This window comes from Ornithodoros turicata, chromosome 4, assembly GCF_037126465.1.
Source record: "Ornithodoros turicata isolate Travis chromosome 4, ASM3712646v1, whole genome shotgun sequence".
Lineage (NCBI taxonomy): Eukaryota > Metazoa > Arthropoda > Arachnida > Ixodida > Argasidae > Ornithodoros > Ornithodoros turicata.
The window spans coordinates 20,780,816-20,804,372 of NC_088204.1; the positions used below are offsets into that span (position 1 = coordinate 20,780,816).

The window sequence follows — 23,557 nt, forward strand, 5'->3', positions numbered from 1 at the left end:
ATTGACACGCCACACGAGGGGGAAAGGGTTACAAACCCAACCCACAGAAGAGTTCCGCTGTCAGTATCAGCTTTGCCCACGTCAGTTTCAGGGTCGCGCTCTTTTTCGTTTATTCGTGTTTTGCTCAGTGTGTTTGTTTGCTTTTGGGTGCGTACGCGGCTGTTTTTACTATGACCGCTGATAACGGTCTCGTAGTTTTTCTGCACCACCTTATTGTCATGAGCCTGTGTATGTGTGTGTGTGTGTGAGAGAGAGAGAGTTGTATGCACGAACGCATGTCAGCTCTCTTCTTTTTTCAGTTCGTTTGTTTCAATCATGCTACGGATTTCTTCACATTCAACACACTTCCTGTGTACTTTGATTAGGTTATCATTAGAGTAAAAGCGTTCGAAGCGTTCGCCATCTGCTGCAATGCACAGGTGGGCTCTCCGAATTGTATCTTCCACGGTCCTTTTTATTTCTGATCTGGAAAGCGACGAGCAGAAAGCAGTGATTTTCCCCGGCTGGTCAGCCGGCGATCGTGGTTCGCTTTTGTATACTTCGTCTTTGATGCGACCCCAGTTGTAAAAGTCCATCGGCGTTAAGTCAGGAGACCTGGCGGGCCATGACACTGGACCAAATCGGCCAGCCCGCTTCTCCCGGAACATGTGACGGAGCAGCTGTACTGCACGCCGCGCGCTGTGAGGTGGAGCCCCATCGTGCTGAAACCACACAAGGGTTATTCAGCAAGAGGCAGGACATCAATAAAGCTGAACACGGCATCTAAAATTTCGCTACAGCAGCGGTTGGCATTTAGGGGTCCCGTGAAAAAGATTGGCCCAATAATGGCGCCATTATAAATCCCGGCCCATACATTCAATCCCCACTCGTACTGATGCTTGCAGTCTCGTAGCCAGTGTGGGTTTGTTTGGCTCCAATAATGCGGGTTGTGTCGATCACTTGAGCGCTATGGCAGAAGTGGGCCTCATCAGCCCAAATAACCCTGTTCACAAAGTTTCTGCTTTCCTGGGTCCGACATGGGATCCAGTTACAGAAATCCAGACATTTCTGGTTGTCGCCCGGCTGGAAATGTTGATGAAGGCTCACGTGGTACGGGTGGAGTTTGTGCTTGTGCAGTATCCTCAGCACACTTGACTTTGATGTCTGTACTCACTTTGCCAGGGTGCGCAGACTTTACGTGGAGATCATCTCCTACTTCTTTCAGGGCCTGGTCTGTTTGTGTCGACTCGCTGGCAGAGATTGGGTGTGACCGACTCTGGGTACCGGAATGGAAACTTCTTGTTGTGGAGAGTCTCACAAATGCACGCCTTATGGTACAAGAGCTCACCACTCTAGTTCCTGGAAGCATTTCACTGTATTTGAGGACTGCTCTGTCATAGTCCATACTTGCAGCCCCCAGAGCAATGATCATCCTTGCTTTTTCTTGGTTGGAATACACGGTGCTTGCTATCGCTTCCGTTTACTTGTTCACTGCATTCACTGAGACCGGAGTGGAAAACGGTCCAAAAATGTATTTCCTTCCCTACCTGTCAACACGTCGGGTGACATTATTTTTGATAAGATAGCTCTGATTCCCGCACTCACCGCGGGTTTGTTCCGTGGGTAAGGCTTGTAACCTTTTCCCCCCTCGTGTGGCGTGACAATGTAACCTCCTTTCTTCGCAGTTTTGCGCTCAAACTTAGAGCCGTCAAAAAAGAGGCGGAGCCAAGGGCTCATCTCCACGAATTTTCGACGAATTTATTTCGGCAATTGCCATTGCATTACGAGTGGGATTATGTGCTATACCGAGAAAAATGACCACGGGGAACCCATTTCCGCAAAGAAAACGTCAGGTTGCTTTGGAAAATTTCGGAGTTCAATTCAAGAAATTAACTTCCCGTCAATTAAAATGAAATAAAAATGTTACCAATATGTGGCAAAAGTTATTGTCAGAAAAAAAAATCCCTTGACCGCATGTCTCTCAACCCAACCCACAACGTCTTTTACTATGAATTTCTATCATGGTTGGTGGACCACCCTGTATATGGAGGAATGAAACCTAAGAACGGAACATGGCGATCCTCGAAGATCTTCGAATTTCCATTGGCCCTTCACGCAGAGTGATGTCATCTGCCGCACACCTTCTCCAAGCGAGGGGATACAGTGGCTTCCCCTTCATCCGTGAGGCTCTTCACGAATGGACCCATGACCTCATCCGTGATTCCTCACGAAAGGCCTCGCGGCCTCATCCGTGAGGTTCCTCACAAAAGGCCTCGTGGCCTCAACCGTGAGGTTCCTCACAAAGGGCCTCACGGCCTCATCGGTGAGGTTCCTCACAGAAGGCCTCCCGGCCTCATCAGTGAGGCTCCTCACAAAGGGCCTCACGGTCTCATCTGTGAGGCTCCTCACGGAATACGTTGTACCCTCACGTATTGATGGCCTCACGACGACTGGCCTCATGAGGGCCCTCACGGTGGGCCTCGTGAGGGACAATGCTTCACGACTGTCCTCATGAGGAACTTTCAGCGTGGTCTGGCCTCACTCACCCTCACCTCATCGTCATGAGGTGAGGGTGAGGCGTCCTCATGAGGGTCCTCTTGAGTGAGGCCGCCCAGCTATGAGTAGCAGACAACATATCACTGGACCAATCAGCGAGCGTGGCCCCTGTAACGTCAGCGTGGGGTTCCAGGCAGATCACAGGCATTTACTGCTCTCCACCGACGTTGCGCACGGTCGCTTTTTGCGGCGTATTTTCAATTCAATTTCAGGGATCAGTATGACGCTGTGGTGTGATTACCTCGCATGGTGCATCTTACTGGCCACCTTAACAGTTTTATAGGAAAAAAACGTGTTTTTTAAAATGACTTGTGTGCACTACAGGACAACGTTCTATGATTCCACTTGTACGCTTTACCGTCCACCGTTAGAGGGGATGTGAGATCATTTCCAAACTTTTAAAGAAGTAACGTTGTAAGTATTGATTTATCTCTGCTATACATGTACATCAAAACGCTATGTTTCTGCGATCCCGCGTTACGAAGGTATTGTAATTCGAAGGTCGCGCACTGGGTCAGCTCCTCCGACGCTCTCAACCTCAACTCTTCGCCTCCTCATCCGTTTTTCGATTGATGTTTTGGAGTGGAGAAAGGAAGTGCATACTTTTCCGTTTCCATGACGACACAGGCGGTTGTGAAGGGAGTCAATTACCAGAGACGGCCTGGTGACCTTCGGGTACTTAGGGCCAGCGTGCACAGCTAAAACGTCACTTCCCGTCTGTCTGCCGACGCCTCCCAGCGCTGTTCCGCACCACCGCCAGCCGTGGCTCAAAAAATTCCCAGTTTTAAAAATCAGACAGTTAAAAACCGTTCAAATAAGAATGTGGAACTTTGCGTAGCGAATCCATGGACTACAACGTATGAAACGGAGTCGTCCATTTAGTGGCTTGCATGTGGTATCTCATGCATGCACTTTACCACCGGCTCCGCCTCAACGTGCCCTACCAGACATCTTCACAAGCTTGGAAAGGCAGATTCACCTAACTGTAGCACCTGTGAGACTGTTGAGGACACTGAACACATCTTATTATCCTGTCCACAGATCAGCAGCACAGACCATCTCTACAAGCTTCTTTAGCTCGGCTGGATGACACACCCTTCGATGTTGTTAAGGTTCTGGGTAGAGATGCAAAATTTCCGGAAATTTTGAATCGCTCGAAAAAAAAAACGTTCTTTTCGGGGTTTTTTTCTTTTCGAAAAATTGGAAAGAATGGAAACAAATGTGGTTACTGCTGAGTCGAAGCATTGCCGGCCAAACCACAGCATACAATGAGCTAGAAGCGTTAGTAGTGTTCATCCTCTAGGCATATGCAGAGCATGAGACTGCTGGTCTACTCAGCGATAGGTAATTAGAACAACCTGTCCACTCCGACCAGAACTCCGACATTATGTGAATGCGATGGCGATCGCTTGGAGCGGCCAGACGGAGCACTAAGTTGGTGCTTGTTGGATTAGAGGCACCTAAGGCACTGTTGGCGGGTAGGAACGCATAAAAGGCTCGAAAATTTACATTTTAGAATTTTGTCGCCTGGAAATTTTGGGCTATTTTTGGGCGATTTTGCACAGACTCCAATTTGTGGAAACAGTGTGACTGACAGTGTGTGTGGACAGTGTGTGTGAGTGACTGACTGAGTGTCTTTGTCACTCATTGGTTTTACTCAGACTTGTACACGTTACTAAAAAAAAGTAATTGATTACCGTTACCGTTACCTTGTACGAAAAAGTAATTTTTTACCGTTACAAATTACTTGCCGGAAAAAGTAATGAAGTAACGCCTTGAAATGTAACGCGTTACTTTGCCAATTACTTTCGATATCTGAGAAAACGATTTGAACAAGATGTTGTTTCTCTCCTTTCGCTCCAGCGCTGTGAACATGCCGGATAGCTGAGGCCACGGCGACAAGTCATTGCAGATCGTCGACATCGTTGTGATATCGACAGTATTCCGCACAAGACTGACAGGGGCTCATGGTCACAAGAGTGGCATTAGGTTATCGGGGTCGAGAGTTCTGTGAAAAATGTATCGAGAGAGTTTTGAGAGTTATGTGAAAAGAGTCCCAACTGGAACTCCCACAAATGACTCATCAGGTTCACGGTACAACCTACAGTCCAACTTACTGCATACAGGCCGGGTTACGGATAGATAGTACACATGAATGGGGAGAGGACAGTGGACTCAAAAATACACTACACGCGCGAAACACTGTGGCAATTGACCTCGGGGTCCTCGGGTAAGTAATTGTTGCGGGAAAAGTCCTAGATATAAGACAGCTGCCTTGTACCGAACTTGCAGAGGGCAGTTGGTTTTTGTCTTCTCGCGGCGGTGAATCATCCCATATATGTGTGTGTGGGTCGTCCCGAACAATGTGGATTCTTTAGTTTCCAAGTAATCGATTACTTGGTAATGATTACTGAAAATTGTAATTGAATTACTCAAAAAATTACTGGGCCCCAAAAGTAATCGATTACGTTACAAATTACTCAAAAAAGTAATTGATTACTAGTAACGCAATTACTCGTTACCCGTTACGTACAAGTCTGGTTTTACTGTAGCTTTCCCCCCCCCCCCCTTTGTTTTGTGAGTGTGTGTTTTGTGAGCTGGAGTAGCCAGCTCGTAATTTCTCCGTTTTTTCTTCTTTTCTTATCAACTCAACTCAACTCTCATGCATGTAGTACGTCAGTTCGACCTTCGTCGGTTCATGAGACGGATTTGTACTTCACCATTAGGGACCCGCAAAACGTGTCCAACTCAGTGGGTCTCGCTCTATTTGGGTGACAGCGATACGGAATCGGCGGGCGCTCACCATGCTCCATACACACACACACACACATATAAAGATACGATGATGAGATGGGGCTGATGCCGGCCAGTAGGCTGGGCGCTGCCCCAGTGCCAATTGCAGGTAATCAGAGATGATGATGAAGGTGAAGATTCCGGTAATCAAAGCAGGGTGGAGATGGCTGTTCATGACAGGAAATCCCAAAGGTGACGGAGACCTTGGTGCATATGAACGGTGCTGGACCATGGGCTCAGCACCTTGCCACCTTGCAGTCCATAAGCAGGTGGTGCATGTCAGCGCGCACATCGCATGGTGCACAAAGGTCCGACGGCGCACGGCCAAGACGCTGCCTCATAACTGGTGTAAATGCAACATTCAGCCGCATGCGGTGAAGAAAAGATGCATAGTGTCGCGGAATGTGATGAGGAAGCGACAGTGAGAGACATCTTGAGAGAGTTCTGGTCGGAGTGGACAGGTTGTTCTAATTACCTATCGCTGAGTAGACAGCAGTCTCATGCTCTGCATATGCCTCGAGGATGAACACTACTAAAGCTTCTAGCTCATTGTATGCTGTGGTTTGGCCGGCAATGCTTCGACTCAGCAGTAACCACATTTGTTTCCATTTTTTTCCAATTTTTCGAAAAGAAGACCCGAAATAAAACGTTTCTTCTTTTTTTTTTTTTTTTTTTTCGAGCGATTCAAAATTTCCAGAAATTTTGCATCTCTACCCAGAACCTTAACAACATTGAAGGGTCTGCCATCCAGCCGAGCTAAAGAACCTTGTAGAGATGGTCTGTGCTGCTGATCTGTGAACAGGAAAAAGTGCGTGATGCAGAGAGTAGGGTGTCATGTCATGCAGCCACTGTGATCTTGTCTGCAGAGATAGCATGGTCGAGGGCCTGACGGTCACCTTTGGGCAAGATCATAGAGTGGGCTGAAGGAGTGGGCGATTCTCCAAAGGTTTTTTGTTGTTTGGGTTTTCCATTCGCGAACCTGAATCAAAACCGACATGTCGTACTGTCATTTCACTTACCCGGTTTTTAGATTAGGAAAACGGAAGACGTGTGTTACAAATGTCCCGTTCATTACGCCGCGGGGTAGCTTGCACACAGTCGGCTCTCCTTCTTCGCCCACTACAGCAACATAGGGGTTCTGAAATCAGAAGAAGAAAAGACACGAGCCGTTACATCACAAGAACTGCAAAGAAATCACGAAGCACTGCGGCAGTCACGGGAGAGTTACTAGAAAAAAGTAACTAATTTACAAATGTTTATTATTATTATTGTTATTATGATTAGTATTAAACTTTGTTTTATTGTAATTTGTTATATATTAATTTGTTTCATACATGCACAAATATGTGTATGTACGGTACAATTACACTTGCGTTTATAGTGTCTCATTAGATACGTATCAGCACTAAACATTTTATCCTTCGCTCTTATTAGTGCAGAAGAAAATGTAACAAATTAAAAATAGAAATGACACACAGTCCAGTGCTGTAATCTTGGAGTAAACAATTAAGTTGCAAGGATGAAGCACCTCAAAAGTTTTACTAACAAGCTTTCGCGCAGGGTCTGCGCTTCATCAGGTACAGCACACGTAAAATGTACAGAAATATATAGTAGACACAACTAGGACCTGGGAAAGGCATGGTAGTAATACCAGGAGTGAGGGGGAACATAGAAGAGATACAAAATTCAGGGAAGCACATCGGACGTGCTGGACACTTGGACGAAATGAACAGGCGAGGAGAAACTTGCCCAGCGCGTCCAATACCCGTACCGTCCAATAGCTCATTTCGTCCAAATGGGGGAATTCCCAAAGGCTCTGCTCCTTTCGGCAGACGACTGCCTAAGGCTCTGCTTCTTTCGGCAGGCGACTGCCTGGCTGCATTCATGTAAGCACAGGCAACTTTGACACTGGGTGAATGGCAGGTGACTGTATTCATGAAAGCAAACGGATTATCGATCAAACGGGGAATCACAGAAAACACAAACTCGTTCACAGGACCACTGACCTACAGTGACCGTCCAGTTAACGATGTGTTGTTTTCTATAACTCTCTATAAATTTTCTATAACTCTTTAATATGTGTTCTCGCTAAGTACCGCGTTTCCCAATGTGAGTGATCTTTCTTGGAAACATCGAGGGATCTGAAAGGAAACTTGCGGCCCTTTGCCTTTACGTAGACTACTTCGAGCGGCAGTGGCTTACCAACGTTCATCTCTGGAATTATTTTGAGGGAAGAGGACGATCTCCGCACAAACAATCACGCCGAAGGGTCGCATAATTCGCTGCGCATGAAATTCAAGAGCCAACCCCACATGACGTTTTCGAAGTTCCTCGTCGAATTTGAGTCAACCATACACAATGTAAGCAAAACCAGATATATAAGCAACAAATTCGCATAATCAGGGAACATCATCATGATAATTAATAGAATATAGCATATATACTTCCTCGCTTGCTCTCTTTGTATTCATGCTTCTTACCGCCATTTGCAGGTACGCATTCGGCTGCTGTTGAACTTCGCCAAGCAGGAGACGACGCAATTTCGTGGTTGAACAACGCGACGGTACAAGAGGCTCGCTCTTCCTTCTCATGGGCGTACGGAAAATTATGCTCAGGGGAAATGATGCTGGGAAACGAAGCACCCTTCACAGACGCAACAGAGCAGTTTGCTCATGTCATCAAGTCATACCTGCAGCGCATGTCCCACTTGCTGGGCCATGCTAATTAATACGTTAGTTGTTCAAATGAAAAATAAAAAATAAAAGAAAAATAAATGAACAGAGCAGGCTGAGCATTTGTTTTTCGTTTTACTTGGTGTATGGCATGGCATCTTTCGGTGTGAATGGTTACATCCTACCTTCAATCGTAAACGAAGCAATTGTTCACTCGCATTCGGAGATCCCCCTCCCTTTTCGGATGAAACAGGCGTTTGGACGGTACGGTTATTTGGACGGGTTTGTCAAGTTTTCCCCCCTTTGGTTCAGTTCGTCCAATGCCCACTATGTCCAATTTTTTTCGGACGTGCTGAGTACTTGGACGTTGTGAATACTTGGACGAAATAAACATTTGGACGAATCGGGGTGCTACCGGGCTGGTTATGCAATACTCGGAAAATGGGAGTGAAGTGAATCCAAGGACTTGACAAAAGCGCCTTTGCGGATGCAGACAAGTGAGCTACGGTAATCTAACCAGTAGGTGCACAGAGTGGCTCATTCTGCATTATGCCACTCTGTGTATACCTTCTGGTTAGAATACCGTAACCCACTTGTTTCCAACCCAATGTTTAACCCAATGTTTCTTCAATGTTGGTGCTACCTTAAGCTTCACACACCGTAAGTCCAACCATTCCAGTTGACAGTCTCTGCCATCACACATGATCATCTTTCCCCTTCTGGGCCACCGCATTAATCGCACATTCATTTGGGACGTTGTCACCATTTTCTTTGTTCGACGTCACCCAACAGAGTCACCTTGTTCAACTGCATTCTGTGTTGTCCAGTATTTGAAGCACATTTCGGGAAGCAGTGCGCCTCGAAAGAACTGATTGCAACGGCTAACCATACTTTCGCAGAACGCCAAGTCTTTGTAGATGCGTTCATGAAACATGTCCAATAGAGTTGACACCACAAAGTCACAGTAGTCTGTTTCACATACTACCATCCGCATCTGGACCTGATAAAAATAGTTTGATTTCGTTTTAGCTGCACTCTGCCATTCTCACTGATAAGGCACCCATATTTTGTGTGTGTGTGTGTATTGCCTCGGCAATGTCATTCTTAGAGCTGTACGGGCACTTCACCTGCAATACACCCTTACCACAACACGTACATTGTACAAGCCTGTCAGGTGTTGCAACGAGGTAGGGGTGTGTTGGAAATATTTGGAGCCCTGAGGTTTTGCACACGAAAGTGTTGGTGTAAGGCAGTCACCTTTGTGACGTACGCATCTTTGCCATTGGTTTCGTTCTCCTTTCCCCATGCTGTTTGTGGCGCCCAAAATTCAATCTTCTGCGGATAGCACAGCTTTTTGCTTAAAGGGATTATGAAATCTCCAGAACCCCTTTCTTTTTTTTTTTTTTTTTGTTGCTGGAAACTGTTCTTCCCGCCGAGAAACTAATATGCCATAAATTTTTCCAGGCGAAATCGCTCAACTCTGTGAGAAGCGCGCGCCTGAAGTGTCTCTTCCGCATTCCTCCTCTCCCGCGCTCATTCTTCCGTAGATCGGGTGGGTAACCGTACGGACAGTTTCCTGGCCCCCGTTACGTCACCGGTGTTGCGCAATGCCAAGTAATGCTCGCCATAGGAGGCAGCTGCAGGCCGCAGCTGTGAGCCCAGTTGGCGTTGGCGGTTGGCACCTGCCAGTCGCACCCACTGATCTCGATTGTAAAAGGCTGGATCGCGGATAGGGAGCGCGAGCGTGCGGCAACCGGCCGCCATCTTACTGTACCCAAAATAGTCGCCGCAGCGATCATGGCAACTTCTTGCAATTACGGTCGTACCAACCGTACCGGGAAGGATACAGGGCCGAAATTTCTACAGGTGAGTCATTCTTTATCAAGGAATAAATAGGCGTCCATTCTGTACATTTATTTGACAATTATGAAGTGTTTTTTTGCCCAAAACCAGCACTGGGTGCAAGTTGTTTGATCGCTCTTCCGAGGTTCAATCGAACACACTTGCATTTTACCCGCCGGCAAATACAGTTTGAGTGCATAATATGCTGGAGAGAACATGTTAGCTACACTGATAGTGGTGTCATCAATATGTGCGAGCACTCGAGCGCTTTTCTGCATGCATTGCTAGCACGGTACCTAGTGTTCTCTACGGAAGCAAGTGCGCAGTCATTTCTTTGAACCACCTTCGCGTATAAGTTCAGTATTACGTCGTAATAAGACCAAGAGGGTCACCTTTTTTCATGTATTGGTATTGTTTTGTGCCTTGGTTTGATTTGTGACGAAGAATCCTTGTGGTGTGACTTGGATACCGCCTTTGTGTCTGAGCTATGTTGTTAGCTTGTTGCGATAATAATAATTTGCAGCTTGTCGTGTTATTTGTAGCAGTGTGTTCTCTCAATGCAGGTTTCCTCACGGGGGCTACCCAGAGGACCGTCTGTGTCATCGAGCATCATCTGTGTCATCGTCTGATGCGATCGAGCTTACAGATAAGTATCATGTTCCTCATTCACGGGTTCCAACTTTACGGGGAGGAACCACCCCAGTGCACGCACTATGGTGAGCCTCTCTCAATTTCGCACATTCTCTTTACATGTTCACATCATGAAACACATCACTTCAGAGCGTTTTATATACACCTTAGGCCCCTTCACCCAGCATTGTGTCTTGGTGATGAAGCTATAATTCTTTTTAGAACAGCGTTTAAATGTTGAAATTTTTAAAATATATTGGAATTGTAAACCCTGTTTTTTACTGATGTTTTAAACATTTATGCAATGCTCTTACTAAACAACATATTTATTTTTAACTAGTTGTATCCTAACCAATGTTCTGTCCTTCACAGCTGCCTCGACATACGCAAGAAATGGGTGCAAAACCTGAGCAGTGCCCACAAACTTCGATCACCGCAGCACCTCCAAAAAGTAAAAGCATATGTGTCACATGAGATTTTTAAAGGTATTCATAGTATATAATACCTTGTATAAACTGTTGTAGATCTAACCCACCTCTACAGTATACACCGTCAGGAATTAAAACTCGTTGTGGAACTGTGATCATTGTTTTTAGTTACTAGGCATGCACATATATGCTATAAGAAGAAAATTATTTCTTGAGAATGCACTACTGTTGATCACACTCATGCAGCTGTAGGTTTACCTTCGGCCTCTTGGAACTCTCTGTAGTTGCCTTAGCTGCAGGAGGAGTGTCCTCCAGCATGTCAACTACTTGCAGAAATACTGACGTATTTAAGATTATGACACAGTTTGAAGGATTTCCATTCAGGAAATTTGCAGTGGCAGGGCCTGCCAGAGTGAAACCTACTGAATATTTTATGGTGTCGAAGTGGCAGTTCCTTCAGGGTAGGAATATCTTAGATGGGAGCAAAAAGCTTGAAATTAACAAAGTGTTGTTTGCATTAAGCAATTTGTAATATACTGAACACATAGGCAGCAAAACAAAAATTTAAAATTCAGCATGTATGAAAATTGGGTGCAACAAATTTGCATAGTGTACCTGTACATTGTCATTCCTGAGATATATATTGTCATTGCAGGGAGGTCACAAAACAATAAATGTTTTGTTTTGTCACTTCCCTGCACATTCATTGTGATGTTTGATATATGCCAGAATAAATGTTGAACTTGAAAAATGTATATTCTCTTTATTCATAGAGCATAACATCACTTATCTTCTTTACAAAAGCATATCGTGTTACATCTTTGTCACGCAGAATGCACAACCAAGAAAGCCATCTTCCATTAAACATCACGTTTGACATGATTCAGTTGGTATCATTTCATAGACAGGGTACACCAGGGCTCCCGTTTCAAGCTCTAAATCGTCATGTTGCAGTTTGGAAACCGTACATGTGTAGTGCAAGAGAGCCCTCACACATTAAAATGTAAGATGGCAGTCACTGTTAATGCAAAGTAACTCCTATGAGAGAGACTGACGCTGCAGAAAAGTACGCAAACTGCGGAAAGTGTCACACAAGATCTTCAGAAATCGTGCCTGGTTTCACGGCACTGCTACCACACTCCCTTTTAGATGACGATGATAATGATTGGAGTTTCAGATGTGCAGCTGCATTTTTTGCAACGTGCTCCACATAACAAGCATGACAAAGTCAGCAGGATGGCAGGCCCTCGTCCCTACGCAGCTTCACCCAGTTGCACCCAGTAGCAGCTACGCAGTTTGTTCACGCTGCAGTTCTATTCAGCAAAAGCATGTGAGTACCAGTGAAGGACATTCAATTTCACCTGCAAATAATCAGAGCAAGTGAAGGAAGAAAAAAAAAGTGCGGCACTTCAAAAGGAGATAAGTCTTGTGTCTCAAGGTGGTGTTACCACTTACCAGACGTGTACGTATCTTGAGTACGTACTCAAAATACAGTATTTTAAATACTTTTTCCGGTATCTTGGTACTCTACTCAATACTTTTTTGCGACACGTATTTTTAATGTATTTAAACTACTTTTTTCGGTATTTGCTACTCAGTACTCAAAATACTTTCCTTCGTCGTCAAGCCATATCCAACACGTTTCCCGCCGTGCCGAGATTTTCAGCTCACTGGAATTTAACCCCCTTTTTCTTGGAGGAGGAGGAGGAGGAGGAGTGTCGTTGGGAGGAACCCGAGAGGTCTGCCTGCCTGATTAGGCGGCATGTTTCTCGGGAAGGGAAAGGTGGTGGAGAGGAGGAGAGGAAAGGGTGAAGTGGAAGACCGAGCGGAATCCGCTCGGGGGGAGGCATGGGCCGACTTCAGGGGAACTGTGCCGGCATACGCCTATTACACATCTGAGGGAAACCCAGGAAAAACCCCAGACGGCACAGCCGGCCCGCGGATTCGAACCGCGGACCTCCCAGTCTCCAAGCGCACGCGTTACCGCTGCGCCACCGGAGCTGGTCCCCTTTTTCTTCGTTTCTTTTTTTCGAGAATTCGCGAATCTGTCATTTAACCTCTTGTACAATAGGCTGGTCCCAGGCCTGGCCTTGCTTCTCAATAGCCAGCTTCGTCAGAAAACCGTTCCTATTCATATTGCCAGGTGAAACACCAGGGGATTAGGTACAAGATAATCCCGGCATGTATTTCCTTGGTCATCAAAGCAATAAACACGTGCCAGAGGTTGAAAGACCCGAACCGACATACAGGAGGGATTACGAAGTTTTCGGTCAGAACATATCAACAAAGTTTACTTGGGTTCACCAAAGTTCACCAAACATTACTTGATACCAAGACGTGCAAATGAAAAATATGCATGGCTGATGAAGTTTATTCCTTTCATTTGTAAGGCCACGTTAAGAATACGCGTTTCCCTTACTGCTAATACTAAAGTACTTTAAATAGTATCTTAAATACTTCTTAGAGTATTTAGTACTCTACTCAAATTACTTTCAGTTTTGAGTATTTTGTACTCTATTTTAAATACTTTTTCCGTAGTGTATTTAGTATCTTATTTTAAATACTTTTGCGCAGTATTTTGTACAAGTCTGCCACTTACTAAGTAACTTGATTAAGTTTACATCAATACCTAGATTAACTGGCCTAAGCGTGATCTAATTGCGTGAACTAATTGTTTAAGATGCTTCGGTGTGTTCATATTTGCGAGGCATTACGTCGAAGACACCACTGTCGTTCACTAAAAGACTCTTTCTTGCTTGATATAAATCACACTAAACGCATACGCCTGTCTGAAACAACGGCTGTGATTCTACGGGGCGATTTTTTCTACCATGCGGGTATATCCTTTCTGGGACCGTTCTTTGTGGAACAATTTTTGTCCAGAACGCAGCACGGGAGATTATATACATGGTTGTTGTTAATCTCACATCGTTTCTTATTGAAATATTGGCTGGGAAACGTGCTGTAGTACAATCCCCAGCGCTACACTGCAGTGACGGACTAGTTTCGGAATGCAAAACATAACGTAATTAAGAATCGAACGGCAGGACACCTGTGAAACACTGTTAGGATACATCAGTATACTGGCACCTTACAAAATTGTATAACGACAAACAACGATCAACGCCTGCAGCGCAATAAATACTCACAATCTCTGTTGCCTCCCATTGTTTTCTATGGGCGCACAAAGAGCTTTAGGGCCTCCCAACATGGCGGCCCGAATGCGTGCCTCTCCCCCACGAGCCCCTCTCCCATGCGCGATCCAGCCTTTATACATAGAGATCAGTGGTCGCACCTAGGATGTCACAAGGTTTCTGGTCGTGGCCGACCACTCTCATTTCATACAAAGAAGAAGAAGAGGGATGAAGCATTACGTTTCTCTTGGTTGCAGGCGTTCGGATAACACGCTATAATGAACAGCTTTTTGTGTGTGAATCGTTTGCTGCACTTGCGCTGGCAGGTATGACATGTGAGCTGTACTTTTTCGTTGAATGTAATCATCTTCTGCTCGGCTGCCGTTCACAACAAGGAACCCAAGCATCTCCGTGGCTATGAGGGTTCTGCTGACGAGATACGTGGGCCTCTAGCGATTCACCGCAACGTTGTATTGGTTGTATCGCCGTCACCAATGGAAAGTGTCTGGTGGATGCCTGGCGTTGCAGTTATACTTACGTCAGTTGCAGTCAGTGGCGTAGCGACAGGGGGGCTAGGGGGGCTCGAGCCCCCCTACCTGCCACCGATCGACCCACGCAAATCGTGCAAATCCGAGGAGAACATAATAAATGGGGGGGGGGGGGGACCAGCGTGACGATCGCGAAAGTTCTTGCAGTTCATGGCGTCTATCTAAGGCACTCTTGAATGGTTTTCAAAGTATGAGATTTTCAAAATACTTCAAATCTCGTGGCACCACCTCATTGGTCATGACACCCTATTGTAACCGTATTGTGAATGTCCAAGTAAACTATATTGCTTCTTTATTTTTTTCATCCGCCGTTTGCAGTGTGCAAAGCATGTGTGTGTTGTCGCACACAGGATCAGCGGGGGGAAGTGGGGCGAGTTTTCGTATCGAGCCCCCTCTACTTTTGAGGTCTTGCTACGCCACTGGTTGCAGCTATATCTACGTGTTGGCAATCTGACAACAAAGCAAGTGCGACTGTGATATTTGGAAGCTGTCCCCCTTTGTTGCTCGATTTGTTTGCACGAATTATCGTACAAGTCTGGGTAGTCTAATGTTTTGTTTTACTTCGTTTCAACTCGTGTTCTTTATCATTATTATTATTCAAAGCAGCTTCGCGCTTTCAACTTACTCTGCATTTCGTGGTCTACAGACGGGACGAGCTGGCTGTATTTCCTTCCACCGAAGGACTTGTTGTTTGCCTAAGAATATGTTCTACGCAAGAACTTGTGTGTTATGAGGTATATAATGTTGAGCACGTCGTCAATCTGAACAGTTAGCATTAACAACAACCATGCCTACAGAAACTAAACTGCAGCGTATTCTGTAAGAGTGTTCTGCACAACGTATTTATTTCTGATAACTGTTTGTTGTTTAACAGATTTATTGTTCAACCAAGTTTCCAATACTATTAATAACCCATAACCCCGAGACTGAGGGACACAAACTAATGACATCAGCTTGCCTGCTTCATTGCCACCTTATACTATTGTGTTACATAAGTTTGAAGTCACCAGTTGAGGTAGCTGGAAAGAAGCAAAAAGCCCCAGTAGTCATGTAACATGACCTATATTTTGCAATTAAGAAAACGAGAAGTAATTGGTACTATTTCAAATAAACTGCTTTTTGGTCTTCTAGAGGAAATCTGCCTTCTTTCTATAAGAACTGTTCAATTTGCCACCTGGACAGAGAGTCCTCAGCTGTGCAGGCTCCACCGAGGGTTTGGATCCACTTGTATATGTGTCAAGGATGAGGGCACCAGGCTCAAACAGCTGAAATGTCGGCATTTAGCTCAAATAGTAGGATAACAAAAAATACATAAGACCTAATAACTGAAACATCTACAGATACACATTGTATGCTACACATGCATAATTTTTATGCATATGCAAACACAGGATGTATTCCATTTTACACTGTCACACAGCTCATTTTACAATCGTATTGGCACCAATGCTACCAGCAAATAAGGGCTGAAGTAGCTGCGCAGGCTTTACAGGATGCATACAGGGTAAGTAAATATTCTGTTAAAGTATGGCTTCTAAGATCATGCTAGACGAAGTCTATTTTTATCAACAGTGCACCATCTGAGTTTAGTGACTAGCGGTAACTTCTATTTTGTCTTTTTTTTTTTACTCTCTCCCTCTTGTGTGCTCTAAGCGGCCGCAAAGTTCCAAGTCACGCGGATGAGAATTACCACTGACTACCCACATTACTGACTTGCCACCTGGGAAATGGGTCGTCCTCACCGACAGCAAGGCGTCCCTCCTCCGCTTGATGTCGGCCCGACCCAACCTCATACAGGATACACCCAGCATGATCATTCAGATGTATAACAGACTCCATGCCAATGGTCATGCTTTGTCCCTTCAATGGGTGCCCGGTCATGTGGACCGGTAACACGCGCAGACGCGGCTGCTACTCCTACTCCTGCCACTGCGCGACCACTTACACTCTCGGCTTCATAGGCGTAGCACGCCAATTTTCCCGGGGGGGGGGGGGGCGAGCCTGGCACACGGGAGGGGACGGGAGGAGTCCAGCGGTGGAGGGCAGCGTCGCGCGAGCATGCAAGGTCACTAACAGACGCGGCGCTTGCCTTCACTGGTTGCTCGCATGGCAACGGCGGAGGGGACTCCCGGCTCTGGAACCTCAGAAGCGTCTAGGTTAAGCTCACGCCGCTGGCAAAGGAAAGGTGGAGGCTTCTTGAACTCACAGCCCGGGGGGGGGGGGGGGGGGCACGAGCCCCACTGCCCCACCGTTTTCTACGCTTATGCTCGGCTTGCCATTTAGCTATTCGCCGCCGGTGTGCAGCCCGTGCCCAAGCATTTAGATCTCAGGCCGTCGCCTACAACAGTCACGTCCAGTCCATCGACCCCTGGGTTACCTTTTCCATTGCTTCATCTTTGTGGTTATTTTGAACGTTGCGAGCGCTCACGTGTTGTGATGTCACCGCCCTGAGCGAAGAGCAGGCTGGCAGCGAGGCTGCATCTTCTCCGACCAATAGGACTGTTTCATTTGTTCCGATAGCTCGCATTCTGGTGCTCTCATACATGCTCATTGCGTTCCAGTGTTCGTTCCCAGGCTCGTTCATCATCTTCTTTTTCTTCTCGTCTCAATACATGGCTCGCTAGTCGTGTGGAAATAATGAACAAACATGTACGTCACTGTAAGGATAATCGTCGAGCAATACGCAAAAAATTGTAAATCATTTTCCTACCCTGACGATTGTGTCGGATGAGAATGGTCTTAAGTACGATACGAGAACTATAGTGTGTGCTGAGTTCTAGGGCACGTGGGAGTCCGAGACCTGGGGCGCGTTGCCGGCCAAGTCATCACAACGCTGCATCGCAACGCCGTTCAATGTCGCCGCCACCGCCTCCCTCGCGCGGCGAGACACGGAGAATGGCCTGCAACGGGTACTGTGCACATCACCGTCAACTTCCTCCTCTCCGGCTCGCTCCATGGCGGTAGTCTCAATACCGGACGGCATGGCCAGCAACAGCGTTTCAAGGAGCTGTGATGATAGAGGTCACGTGCCGGCTCGGTCGCTATAGCAACGACGGCGTATGGCGAGACGCGGAGAACGCCAGCAACGCACCCCAGAAAGGAAAGGCGTAGTGGTATCAGAAGTATCAAAAGAAGAAAGAGGAGGAGGCTGCCCGTTCTCCTCAAAGTGTACACTTATTTCATTAACTTTATGTAAATTTTTCCTTCAAGCATGGAAGTACAACGCGCAGCCTTACTGTCAGGCTTCATAAACAGTGCGAACAGCATTTCTTCCCGGACGGAACAACTTTACAAAATCCATCTGGTCCAGCTGAAAGGCATCCTGACGTCTAAAATAAAATAAATTCGCAGTGCAATGTTTTTCTAGTGAGCTTGAACAGAACGTTAGTGAACTGCTTTTATTCCATGTTAGCACCGCGAAGCAAGAGAATGTTATGGAACTATTCAAGGCAATCGACCTCAGAAAAGCCACAGACTCCTTTGCTCTTTACGTTCATTACTACATCAACACTATGCCTGCAATGTACTATTAAAGAGAACAACAATTAGAACACTACTATATGCATCCATTTCGCCTTTGTTGTTCATCACAACACCCGTAGCTATCAAGACGGAGTGAAGTACACGGTCGCAAGTCCTCACAAACGGCGCGGAGAGCGTTTCTTGGCGGACGGAAGAACTTTACAAAATCTGTCTCGTCCAGTTGAAAGGCATCCTGACGCCATCACGTCCATGGGGGCGTAGGGGGCGTCTTCTTTCTCGTCTTCATCTGCATCTTCTCGAGAATATCTCACAGCCTTCATGTAACTACTGGTGTAAATACGATGAAAGGGGGAGCATGTCATTTTGTACACAGTCGTGGAACAATACATGTTCGTTTCTGCAGAAATTCCGTTTCTGCGAATCTCCAAATGAAAATGTTTCACATTCTAACGAGTGGGTAGACCCACTCGTTAGGAAAACGATCTCATTCGATCGTAACTGGACCGAGAGATTACGCCCCTGCATGTTTAAAGCTCAGCTCCGCCGATTTTCGACTGCGACAGAATGGAGCCATGCTTGGGCTGTGCGTTCGTTTCCGCACAGGGAGCACACATGTGAAAAAATGTTCATCCATTTGTTTGTAGTTTTTAAGAAAAAATTTTTTAAATTTCCCTGGCACGGCGGTCCTGTGGTCGGCAAACCCTGACCACTCCCGGCTTCGTCCTGGCTTAGCCGCGCTCGTGGCTTGGCTAACGCCAAATCGCCGATGCGATGGCGGAGATCTATGGGCGAAGGTGAATGTTTTGGGTGTGTTCCGTGATAATTGCTGTCGTTAATAGCCTCAAAGATAGTTTTGCCGGTCTTCTTTAACAAGCCTTACAGGATGGCCTCGTTGTGCAACGACGGCCGTCGTGAGCGGACATTCTGTGCCCGCACTGTGCTCCATGCTACCAACAAGACCTAACACCTAACGTGTGACGTACTCGTACGCATCCTCAAGAGCTTTGGCAGCGCACTATGCGCGGACTTGCTGCGCGTGCAGAAAGCACCACAAAAGCTATTGAGAATGAGAACGAGTACGTGCTCGAAGACGAAGTATTTCTTATAAGAAACATGATAAAACGGTGCGGTGGTCCCCGATAGCTCGTGACAGCTATTTCATCACGATACAGCGGCCATGACGGAGTGTAAACACAAACTGGTTGCCAAGCAGAGCTGGCTAGGTGTGGCTATCCAATCCGCGCAGTTCCAAGTATGACGTCACAAGTGGAACCGCCGCCCGGTAGTTTTTCTCAAATTTCTCACGAAGGAGTATGGAAATTTGGAAAGCAATGTGCGTTTATGAATGAAGTTGGGACCACGGTTCTGAATATCACAACGTCTTTATACTTTCGGAACAGCAGCGGAGCTGCACTCGAAGAGAGCGCGTCATACACCACGTGCTCGAGCTCACGAGTGCATCGCGCTTCTTTACATCATGAGCCATGTAGGCGATGAAGCCTGTGAGCACGTGAACACATTCGTTAGGCAGACGACACCGTCGGTCGTTACGCGAGCAAGAGATTACGCCTTTGTCCCGTAAACGAAAAACGCGCGTCACGCGTCACGTGAAACGTGTCTCGTGTTCGTGTTAACGAGAGCTCCGCCCCTCGTTGGCTCGCGAACGATGGAAGTGATTAAGCCCCCAGGACAGATAGTCTTGAGGGCACAATGCTCTTTCAAGTGTTGAACCCTCCTGAAGCATAGTCACATCCCGAGAGAACACTAAAACGCACGATATTTTGTTGACAAAGGAAAGGAAAAGAAATTTTGTTAAAAGAAACATTCGGGGCTATGGTCCTTGCAGCTCTGACATATTCCTCAAATAGTCTTTTTGTAAGTCCAGTGAAGAATGGGAATTGTTCTTCTGGTACAGCCTCATAAAAACTACAGGTTGTCTGTACAAAGCGATCACAGACAAGGGTTGCAGTACTTCTGCTATAACTGTGGATAGCAAATTATTCCTTCTCTCCCGTGTACACTGCACACCTTTTTCGTCCGTCTCCTTCATCACGGAATAATTTATGCGTTCTGATGCTGGTGTAGTGTGCCGTCCTCTGTTGCAGCCGTGGGATGGTCTCTGCAACTTTATTTTGTTTTTGATGTTATGTTGTTTTTACATGAAAGGTTTGCATGAATCCCCTTAGTGAGATGCTCGAGCAACTGTGGTGGAAGGCTCTTCAGAGGAAGGTGGGTCATTGGAGCATGTTGCTGTGTCATCACAGGAATTCACGACATTTTCGTGATCACTGTCAAGCGTGGAAAATGGCTTCCTGAGCAGGATTCGTCGTCTATTATGCATAATGCTCTGGAAAGCAGATGCTGTAAGAATTGGTAGAAGAACATCAGTGGATTCGCTATAAAACATGTACACTCATGCTTGCATACCTATGTGACAACAATAAAAACACATATGCGCTGGATTTTGACAAAATAATAATGCATGTTATAAAAATAACGAGTATGCTAGAGATACGGCTGGTTTTCTGAGACAAAAATGAGTATGAGTGGCAATGTACAGATAATTTTAGCGAAATAAATTACTAGGTAGATTACTTACTGAGGTTGACAAACGAAGTGTCGTGTACGGATTCGCTTTCGTGGGCCGGTCATCGGGAAAATGAACCGAGCATACCTAAGAAGATGCAGGAAGGTGTTACCAGCCAGAACAAGCCACAAACTGTGAATAGCTTACCCGGGCCCACTTTCCAGGATTTCAATCCTTTCTCCGAAGGTTTCGGATCCACGGTTGGCGCAGGTCTTTATTATCATCATCCGAAGGCAATGTGTGCATCGAAAACTGCACAAGGCACGGCCAGTCTTATGTGCAGCAGCGCGGGGCGTGCAAGTCACATACGGAATACTTTCGCGGTTGAATATCGTCTTCGCTGTTTACGTCTTCCTAACTCTAAATACACCTATCGGCATTGCATGTACACATGCGAGTCATAGAAATGGGAAGCGCAGCACGAAACGTACGTCGCAGGAGACGCAAGTAGAAGTCGTTTAATAGCGGCACGCCAACCGCGCCACCTGGGGAGAGCCTATCGAAGCAAGTTTTGCATAAGGTATACTAGTATATTAGTCGCTGCAAATAGGAATCACCTACTTATAATTAAGGCCTGACGTTCTCGGATTAAACTCGATTTCTCCCGGTTATTCTACCCAAATCAATTTAGGCCCACTGTGGATTATACACTAGTTACACTAGCGCTCTCAAGCACGGTTGAGTCGACTATGGTTGAGTCCAACCGTGGTCGAGAGTGTTACACGGCAGCGCCAACCATGGTTGCCACGGGTGAGTTTCGACTGAGCCCCACAACCACGGTTGAGTCAACCGGAAAGCAAGGTGGCCGCCTCCACGGAAACTTCGCAAACACCGCTTGCCGAGAAAAAGTTAAAAAAAAAACGATTTGTTTGGTCGGGGGGGGGGGGGGGGTCGAGGTAGCTTGCCGTTGTTGGCCGCAGGCCGTTGGTTGCAGGGTATGACGAGACACCTCATCAACCTGTGGGAGGATTGCATTTCCGACTTGCGTCGTCAGAAGCGGAACGCCCCGCTGTACGATCGCATTGCTACGGCATTGACTGAAGGCGGTCATGAAGCCGTTTTCGTTGCAAGGCAAGTTTGATTGAAAATCGGAAACCTTACCAAAGAATACAGGTAAGAAACACCCTGTGTGATTCTCTCTTATTTGTATGCTGTAGTCTGATTCCTCCTCACGCTTTTCTTTTAAGGTCATCTTGTGTAATCCATCTCATTTTACCATTTGTTAGTTTATCCTTTATTTCCTGATTCTTTTCTTTTTTATTTATCTTATTCTACTTTCATTTATTTTCTTTCTTTGCGGAATAGCAAGCCGATGTCCCGCTTGGCTGACCTTTCCCCGTTTTTTTCCCCTTTCGTCCAAATAAATATATCCCCACCCATTCCTCCTCGAATTGCTATCACGTATCATGTTGTACCCACAGCATCTATTGAGCATTGTGCATCTATTTAGGACTATTTGATGTAAATATTATTTCAGTGCAAAAATAAAGTATGCGAAGCGAATTTGATGTTATAACATTGCAGTGGTCCCGGCGCATATATATATATGTATGTTTGACCAACCCATGGGCTTTAACTGCGGGCGGCTTGCTGGACGGAAAGGGGAAAAAATAATAATAACACTATTTCACCCCGAATTACAGGTTCAAAAATAGCACCCGATTTTTCCCTCCCGAATCTCGTAAAGGCATTTAGCCCGAGAGTGTCATACTCTGCTTATGAGATACAGTGACTGAAAAAAAGAAAAAAAAAAAGATAGCTTCAATTAACAATGAGATACTTGCCGTTAGTATAATGTGAATTCCTGGAGCAGCGCGGGCCTTGGCCAGCACTTGCATTTGCCGGAAGGTGAAGTTCTCTGTGTTGCCTGCAGAGGCTGACATGATTCGCTGTCTTGCCCTGACCTCTTCGAACTGATGCGCCACGCCAAAGGCCGCTAGTATATAACTCCACTCTGGACTTCCAGAACTTTCTGCTGCGAGAACAATGGCAGAAATATGTACGATATCTGCAACTTTTTTTCTTTTCCCCATTCTGTGACGGTTAAACTTGCCCCTTTCTCGAGTGCTGGTCGGGATAATAAACCTGCTAAGCTGCATTCAACGTTCCAACTGTTTGTGGGGCTGTCATAATCAACTCCATTCGCGCCGTCGGACAAAACGGAACTCTCGATATTCTACCGTTCCGTGCAATGGAGATATAAGTCATCGCAATCCCGAAATATCAGCGCTGAAAAGACTCCGAAAGTAAGGCTTAAAATATTGCTGACAGACCAGGCCGTACCTAAAGAATACGCCGTAGCTCTTAACATAGAACGCTTCCAGACGCATCTGCAAAATAGTTTTACTAAATTCGAGTAATGAAAGTGCAGATATTCGACTGCCGACAAAGGTATATTCGCGCGTGACTAACTGCTTGAACGCTCTCGTAGGAAATGAATTGTCATTATGAGAATTCCTCGTACTTGTGCGTGTCCTTGTAATATCGTGACATACGGCGTGACATACGTGACGTACGGCATGCTACCCAGTGCGTATGTGTCAGTCGAAAGAGACTATCGCGACACACCTGTGCTCGTATTCACCAAGCGACCTTTTCTTGTGTGTGTTCATTCCGCTATGAGCGGCGTACACTCCATATCATGTCATGTGATTTGTCATGTATGAAGTCATGTTCCCAAGATTCCACGCCACTACATCCAACGTGCCATTACATCCAACGCGCCGTTACATCCAAAAACGAGCCGTTACGTCCAACATGCTGTTACATCCATTGCGCCGTTACATCCAACGAGACGTTACATCCATTTTTGGCCACTACATCCACGGGGCATTACATCCAACGAGCATCTCGCACTGAAGAATTCACATGAATAATACAGTCAACAACACATTGGAATATACAT

General features: G+C 46.1%; 1 protein-coding gene across 2 annotated transcripts in view; it reads right to left on the reverse strand.

Moving 5' to 3' along the window:
* Nucleotides 1–23,557, reverse strand: part of LOC135391296 (uncharacterized) — an 84,560-nt gene that overhangs the window by 45,322 nt on the left and 15,681 nt on the right. Inside the window, exons 2-3 of one of the 2 annotated variants that reach the window (XM_064621511.1) lie at nt 22,437–22,627; nt 6,348–6,466 (exon numbers count right to left, since the gene is read on the reverse strand). In XM_064621511.1, the coding sequence (XP_064477581.1) occupies nt 6,348–6,466; nt 22,437–22,535 (218 nt within the window). In that variant the 5' untranslated portion in view covers nt 22,536–22,627. Of the gene's footprint in view, nt 1–6,347; nt 6,467–17,010; nt 17,191–22,436; nt 22,628–23,557 lie in introns of those variants that run through there. The other variant, XM_064621510.1, reaches the window with a different exon arrangement.